Source organism: Humulus lupulus, chromosome 7 (assembly GCF_963169125.1).
Source record: "Humulus lupulus chromosome 7, drHumLupu1.1, whole genome shotgun sequence".
NCBI classification, from domain to species: Eukaryota; Viridiplantae; Streptophyta; class Magnoliopsida; order Rosales; family Cannabaceae; genus Humulus; species Humulus lupulus.
Window position 1 is genome coordinate 187,830,616 of NC_084799.1, and position 8,089 is coordinate 187,838,704.

The 8,089-nt window shown below is 37.7% G+C and overlaps 1 protein-coding gene across 1 annotated transcript; it reads left to right on the forward strand.

Annotated features, from left to right (window-relative positions):
- The first annotated feature begins 4,412 nt into the window (after positions 1-4,412).
- On the forward strand, positions 4,413-6,397 carry LOC133792458 (uncharacterized). Its single transcript, XM_062230365.1, has 3 exons — positions 4,413-4,839; positions 4,936-5,385; positions 5,736-6,397. Exons 1-3 carry the CDS (start codon positions 4,413-4,415, stop codon positions 6,395-6,397), a joined length of 1,539 nt encoding a protein of 512 aa, XP_062086349.1.
- The last annotated feature ends 1,692 nt before the right edge of the window (positions 6,398-8,089 follow it).

Below are 8,089 nucleotides of genomic sequence, written 5' to 3' on the forward strand. Positions count from 1 at the left end.
TGGACATAGTCATTTTCCAGAAAAGTATCAATCGTAGAAGTAAACACTTTCTTTTCTAAATGACTATAGAAAAGTCCACCCCGAGTACCTTTAGGATAGCCAACAAACATGCAAACTTCAGTTCGCAGTTCTAGCTTTCCTTACTTTTTCCATAGGACGTGGGCAAGACACTCCCAGATTTGATAATGGTGTCAACTAGGTTCACGACAATTCCAGCGTTCTAAAGGTGTTTGGGGGATCGATTTGGATGGCATGACATTGAGAATGTCATTCGCAGTTTCAATTGCATGTCCCCAGAACTAAGTTGGTAGAGTTGAGTAACTAAGCAAGCATCTAAAAATTTCCAATAAAGTTTTGTTCTAGCGTTCTGCTACACCATTTTGTTGCGGAATACCTGGGGCAGTAAGTTGTGATAAAATCCCAAGCTAAGTTAAATGATCTTGGAACTGCATTTCCAAATATTCTCCACCCCTATCAGATCGCAAGATCTTTAACATTTTACCTAATTGGTTATGAGCCATAGCTAAGAATTCCTGACACGTTGAAAATGTTTATGATTTCCTATGCATTAGGTAAAGACATGAGTATCTATAGTAATTGTCAATGAAAGTGACAAAATACTCAAAACCACCCCTGTCTTGTACATTCAAAGGTCCACAAACATTTGAATGCATAAGTCCAAGTGGTTCTTTGGCCCTATCACCCTTTGCAGAAAATGGACGCTTGGTCAATTTTCCTTCTAGACAAGATTCACAAACAGGTAATTCACCTAAGGTGAGTTCCCTCAAAGGCCCGTCATTTGTAAGTCTTTGAATTTTATCATAGCCAATGTGACCTAGTCTCAAATGACATAAATACGTCATGTTGTAATTTTCGGTCTTTTGACGTTTATTGGTCCTAGGTTTAGCTACTTTGAATAAATCATTGTTAAGAGCGAGGGGTTCGTTAGGTCACATAATATAAAGCTTGTTTTCCAAACATGCAGTACCCAATTGTGATCCATTGAAAGAAATAGATATATTAGGACTTGCGAAAGTCATAACAAATTGTTCTAATTGCAACATGGAAACTGAAATTAAATTTCTACTAAAATCCGGAATAAAAAATACATCATTTAAAAAAAAAATTATTTTTCCGAACTTTAGATGAGCTCTTCCTCTAGCTTGGACCGAAACGAATGCTTCGTTCCCAACTCTAAGCTTTAAGCCACCTTCGTCCACTTCCTCCCGTGATTCAAAAAGCCGTAAAGAGTTACCTTTGTTTTTCGCTGCTAGAAACTTGGGGAAATCTCATTTCCAATGCCCCTTCTCTTTGTAGTGAAAGCACTTATCTTTAGCTTTCTTGTTTTTCTTGTTTATCCCCTTAGGCGTCTATGCACTAAGTTGTGCACTTGTCTTTGCAGCATTTCAATGCTTGGGGTTGTTGTTTTGTCCATCTTTCCTCTTGCTTCAAACTTTCGAAGATGAAGCTGGGTTAGCTTAAGCCATAGCTGGATAATTGGCAATAGTAGTAGTCTTATTTTCTTCTCCCTTACTAGGTCCACCCATGATAGACTCGAAAGTCTGAAGCTCGTTCATGAGTTGCGTTAGACCATAGTTGAGTTGATCACGAACATGTGGAGATGGTGCCATCCGAGCATTGATTGTGCAATCACGAACGTGCGGAGACGGTACTTGTTCTGGGGATTCCTTAATCATGACGAACTCGGCATTGTCACCAATCAACACTGCATTGATATTCTACTTCCACTTAAGGAAGTTTTCTCCAGTGAGTTTCTCCATAGAAAGTTGAGAAAGGATGGGAGTAGACTTAGACACTACCTTACTTAAAACTACAAATTATCAATAAAATAGAAATCAATCGTGTTGCTCAATAAAACTCCTATTCACACAAAATTACTAATTAAATAAAGTGAGAGTCAAAAATACCACTTGTTAAATAAAGTTGTAAAATTATTTAATAATGGCCACCATTATACAACCTACTATTCGATCAAAATAAGAAAAACAAAATCTCTACTTTTATGAGCTGGGCCCACGGTTTCGATAATAAGTAGATTTAGTTCTAGTAGTCACCGTAGGGGTGAGTCTAGTAAAATTTGACCTATAATTATCTATCTTTCGAAATCTAACCTTGTCAAAATAACTAATGAACACCTTCCGTAGGGGGACAAATCAAAGCATCTCGAGGCCCCACTAAGCTATTGACATTGTTAAATCAATGGTGGAGATCGAATATAATTCTTATAAAATAAGCTCATTATAAAATTAAAAATAGTATTTTTATTTTTTATTTTAGAAAATTAATGACTATGGTTCTCCAAAAAATTGAAAAGATTATATTTTTAAAACCAAAGTCCTATAATTTCCTATTAATTCTAAAGTGTCACATTGAAACAAATTCAATGAATTTAGAATTAATTTATTGCTAGTCAATATTTAGGTTTAACTAATATAATGAACCTATACTATTAAGTCCAACTCAGGTAAATGAGCCTTAACAATTGGTCTTGTATGGAGGAAGGCTGAGTCCAGTATGTCTTTTCTACTACAAAGGCCCCCATACTTCCATACAAGGTCCAAAAGACTGAAATTTAAACCCTCGTTATATTAATTGTTATTTATTGATTAGGCCCACTATATTCATGCAAAACAAATGGGCCTTCACAAGTGGAACCACCCACAAGAGAGGAATTTAATCTTTACATTTTCTAATAGGCCCAAATAAAACCTATCATTTTATGAATATTTTATTTGGAAAAGTCCATATATCTAGCAAACATATGGGCCACTATATGCATCTAAGCCTAATTGCAAAAATACTACATATAGTGTAAAAAGATATGTTATAATTGGATGGGCATAATCATGTTAATTACTATATGAGCAAGTCTATGAATTTATAGTAATATTTCTCCAGCATCTCAAGCGTGATACTCAGGATCTCTCTCTTCCATGGCGAGGAGGCGAAAACCTAGGCTAAAGCTTACAAAATCTGGCGTTGCTTCGGAGCTCCCTTCATCCAATGGAGAGGATACTAAACAACAACGACATGTGATAGTAGAAATTGAAGGCTTAGGTATCACAACAGAACAGGAGTATGAGGATAGGGTTTTGGGCAATAATTCGAAGAAGGAATACGAGTTTGATAAGGACCATGATGAAACGAATTAGGCTGCAGAGGTTGAAGAACAATCTTTCATGGATTCAGCCAAGGAAACCTGGGCAAAATTTCGGGAATCACTTCCCTCTCATTGTTGTACAAAGCTTCACTACTCGGAACCGTTTCAGAACGATGGCCAGGTAATTGCGAAATTTGATATGGAGGAGATTGAAGTGGAAGCTTCATTCTGGAAATCAGCTATGATATGTGTAGTGATTGGGTCGAATCCACCTCTGGTAGTTTTTGAAGGTTTTGTGAAACGGATTTGGGGAAAACTTTGCATTGTGAGTGTTGCCCGAATGAATGCTGGGTTTACTATGGTGAAATTCGAAGATGAAGCAACAAGGGATTTAGTGTTAGAATAGGTGTGGTGCATTTGGATAAGACACCAGTTGTCCTTTGCCCATGGACTACTGATATTGAATCATTGAAGTCCATTAAATCAGTGCCTGTGTGGATCCGGCTACCTGATCTTGAGTTGCAATACTGGGGAGTGAATTGTTTGAGTGCTCTTGTTAGCACAATAGGTAAGCCCATAATGATTGACAAAATTACTCAGATTCCCTCAATGATAAAGTTTGCTCGTATTTTAGTTGAGATGGAGATTGTTGATACTCTTCCGAAGTTCATTAGTTATTTCAATGAGAAGGGTCAAATTATGGAACAGATTATAGACTATCAATGGCTGCCAATAAAGTGTACTAATTGTAAGAAATTGGGACACTCTGTAACTTCATGTAAGTTTGTCTCTGAAGTTGTTTGGAGGCAAAAGGATTTGAAGCAAAAGGAAGGAAAATCTGGCAATGAAAACGCAGGACAAATTGAGGCAGAGAAGATATTACACCCAACTGATATGATTCCTGTGACTAAGACAACTGTAAGTCTGAGTGCTGCTGATTTACTTCATCAAGCTAATTCTTCTCAGTTGGCTGTTGTCCAGGCTTCTACTAATCCGGTAGAAACCCATTGGATTTCTCCAAAAACTACAAGAGTCAAGAGGCAGGGAGTCCAACATTTAGTTGAACAGACTATAAACCAGTTTAGTGTCCTTCAGGAATATCAAAAACCAACAACTATAGTCCCAACCACATCAGATAAGTATGGATTGTAGCAACATAATGAGTTGGAATGTTAGAGGGCTGAATAAGTTGAATAAACTGAAGATAGTTCTGGATGTTTGTAGACTGAATAAAGTTGGGATTGCGGCTCTTCTTGAAACAAAAATCAAGTGAGAAAAAATAAAAGAAGTTATGAATTCTACTTTTTATGGTTGGGATTATTACAGTAGTGAATCTGTGGAGGGTCGAATTTTAGTGATTTGGAAATCTAAGTTGGTGCATCTTGATGTGATACAGGAAAGTGACCAATTCTTACATTGTCAAGTGAGGTTCTACAATAAACTTGGTTTCTGTCTTACATTTGTCTATGGCTCTAATAGTTTGGAGACTAGGAGAACCTTATGGAATGATTTGTCCCACTTGCATTGGCCTAGTAAAGCATGGATGATTCTTGGGAATTTTAATGCTGTTTTTACTCTGAATGACAGATTGGGTGGCAGGCCTATCACAGTGAAAGAAATGAAGGATGCTAGACAGTGGTTTGATCTTGGTTTAGTTGAAGAAATAAAGATTATGGGTCCTTTTTACACTTGGTCTAATAATCAAGAAGGAGGGGCTCGTATTTTTTCCTAGTTGGATAGGGTATTTGTAAATGAATCTTGGCTGGATGAATACCCTTTGGTTTCGGCTTGTTCTCAATGGGAGATTGGATCAGACCATTCTGTTATTCTGATAAAAAGTCTGCTTGCTATAAGGGTTGGGGTGAAGCCTTTTCGATTTTATAACATATGGATCTCTCACCCTCAATTTAGAGTAACAGTTTTATCTAACTGGTTGAAAACATTAAGGTTTAATGGCAGAGGTTTAGAGCAAATTAGCTGGAAACTTACCAATCTGAAGCATGTCTTGAAGAAGTTTAACTGGAAGGAAATGGGGGATGTAGCTTGTAACTATGAGAGAAGCAAAAGTTTATATCAGCAAGCTCATTCTAAATGCTTTGCTGATTCATCTAACAGTATGTTACGTAATGAGGATCGTGAAGCTTTTCTTGAGTTTAAGAGGCAAGAGAAAATGTATGCTAGTTTTCTCTATCAAAAGAGTAAAATAGATTGGTTACGTTTTGGTGATGACAACTCGTCCTTTTTTCATGCTAGTTTAAAGAAAAGTGTGATGCCCCACATCACTATGGCTGCTTTCTGGAATGATGACTATCCCTACAAACCAAGACGAGCCTTTTCAGCGTGCTTTGTCCTCACTCACATGCTTCCTAGGAAAACTTCCCAGGAGGTCACCCATCCCTAGATTACCCCAGGTCCAGTACGCTTAACTTTGGAGTTCTCAAGTGATGGGCTACCGAAAAGAAAATGCATCTTCCTGATATAGGTAGTACCCATCAATCCATTTAAGCCATCTTCAACTGTGTAGTCCCATACCTACATAGTCTTAGAATCATTACACTTGACCTTCCCCAGGCAATGTGGGATTGCACAGCTTACCCGGTCTTTCCCCTTACAGATCATGGGATTCTGACAGTCACAAAAAGGAAATTAGCTAATGGGATTGTATCCTATGTTTCTGATGACGGGCTGATTGTTGATGATTATGCTAAAGTTACTAATCATTTTCTGCAACATTTTCAAAGATTTATGGGGAAAGCTAGCCAAGCTACGGGTATTATTGATGCTCAAGCAATAGGTTATGGCTCGGTTTTGAACAGTGAAGCCCAACTGAGTTTGATCAAGCCGTTCACTGTCCTAGAGGTTAAAGTAGCGATATTTAGCATCCATTCTCTCAAAAGCCTAGGTCCAGATGGGTTTGGGGCAGGATTTTTTAAAGCATTATGGAAGGATATTGGTAAGGAAATTTCTTGTGTTGTTCTTGAATTTTTTGAGTCAACTTGCATTCCTCAGTCTTTAAATAATACTCTCTTATCTCTAATCCTAAAAGTGGACCAGCCAATAAATGCTTCTGATTTTAGGCCTATTGCTTGTTGCAATACTATATACAAATGCATATCCAAAATGTTGTGCAATAGGCTAAAACCTGTTCTTCCTTCTTTGATTAGTCAGAATCAGGGGGCCTTCATTAAGTATCGCTTTCTTGCCCATAATGTGCTTATTCTTCAAGACTTACTTAAAGGTTATAATAGGAAAAATATTCCCCTCGTTGTCTTATGAAGATTGATATTAGCAAGGAATATGACTCAATTGACTGGGATTTTTTGGAAAACCTTCTTAATGCTTTTTGTTTTCCGATGAGATTTATTAGATGGGTCATGGTTTTCCTTAGGGGGTCTTCCTATTCCTTAGTGATGAATGGAAGCATACAAGGTCAGTTTCAATGAGCTAAAGGGCTCAGAGAAGGAGACCCAATATCGCCTTTATTGTTTGTCATGGTGATGGATTATCTTACTCGCTTGTTGTTAAAGGCTTCTATGGAGAAAGAGTTCAGATTTCACCCTTTATGTAAGTCTTTAAAGCTTGTTAGTCTTTGTTTCGCTGATGATCTCCTCTTGTTTTGTAAAGCTAACCCGAGCTCTGTCAAGATAATTCAGCAAGTGTTCAAAGCTTTCACCAAGTCCTCAGGGCTTTCTATTAATCAACGTAAATATAGAATATATATTGGTGGGCTTGCTGTTGGGGATAAATCTACACTGCTTCAGTGTTATAATTTGATTGAAGGGCATTTCCCCTTGAGTTATTTGGGTGTTCCGTTGAGACCAACTAAATGGAGGGCAAGTGATTGTGAATTTATCCTTGAGAAAATGAGAACTCGTCTGAATGGTTGGGCTAGTCGCCATTTATCTTATGCTGGTCGGGTCCAATAAATTAACTCTGTTCTGTTGGGAATTCGCTCATATTGGATGAATATCTTTCTGTTACCTTAAAAAGTTGTCAGAGCTATAGATTGTCTTTGTAGAAATTTTCTTTGGGGTGAGAAGGATAATAGAAGCAAACTTCACAGGATCTCTTGGGAGCATGTCTGTAGACCAAAGTGCTTTGGTGGTTTAGGTTTCAGGGAGAGTTCTTCTTGGAACAAAATAATGTTGGCCAAGTACATTTGGGCTGTTTCTTCCAAGCAGAACATGCTTTGGGTTAAATGGGTCAATTGTGTTTAATTAAAAGGTGAATCAATTTAGGATTATCGGTTGAAACATGATACCAGCTGGTATTGGAGGAAAATCATTAAATTCTGCCAGGTTGTGTCTAGAACTGAGTTAGAGGCTGCTGTTAGGAATGGAAAACTTCAGCTGGGCAAATTTTATTCGACTATGTTTCCTGGAAATTTGGTGCATTATGAGAAAGCTGTTTGGTGTAGACTTTCGGCTCTTAAGCATCAGTTTATTCTTTGGCTTGCTGTGAACCAGAAACTGCTCACTAGGGATTGGCTTCATCACTGTCATGTGTCTCTTACATCTCTAAGCTGTCCGGTTTGCTATGAAGAAGATGAAAGTCATTCTCATCTATTTTTTGAGTGTGTGTTTTCCAGGAAAATTCTGCATTCTGTCCAAGGGTGGCTGCGAGGGATTTCTTGGCCAGTTCAGTACAAGAATTGGATCCATTGGTTGTCCTTGCCTCGGATGGGTTGGTATTCGATGGTGGTTCATGCAGCTTGTGCAGGTAGTGTTTAACTCATCTGGCTGAATAGGAACCAATGTTGGCTTGATAAGAGTTGCTTGTCGGTGCATAAGATTGATCAATTGATTAGATTTTCAATCAAAGCTAGGGTGCTGAATTTAATAGGTTGTAATTGTTCTCCTAAAGAAAGACAAATGTTAAAGTTTGTTAGTAATCTGTAACTTGTGAATTTTTGAGGTGGTTTATTCCAGCCTTTGTGAATTGTATCTGGTTGTTGATCAATAAAAATTT

Coding starts and splice junctions, on each gene's coding strand:
- LOC133792458 (XM_062230365.1), top strand. CDS start 4,413: ATGAATTCTACTTTTTATGGTTGGGATTATTACAGTAGTGAATCTGTG. Junction 4,840..4,935: donor TAATCAAGAAGGAGGGGCTC/GTATTTTTTCCT, acceptor AGATTGGATCAG/ACCATTCTGTTATTCTGATA. Junction 5,386..5,735: donor TCATGCTAGTTTAAAGAAAA/GTGTGATGCCCC, acceptor TTCCCCTTACAG/ATCATGGGATTCTGACAGTC.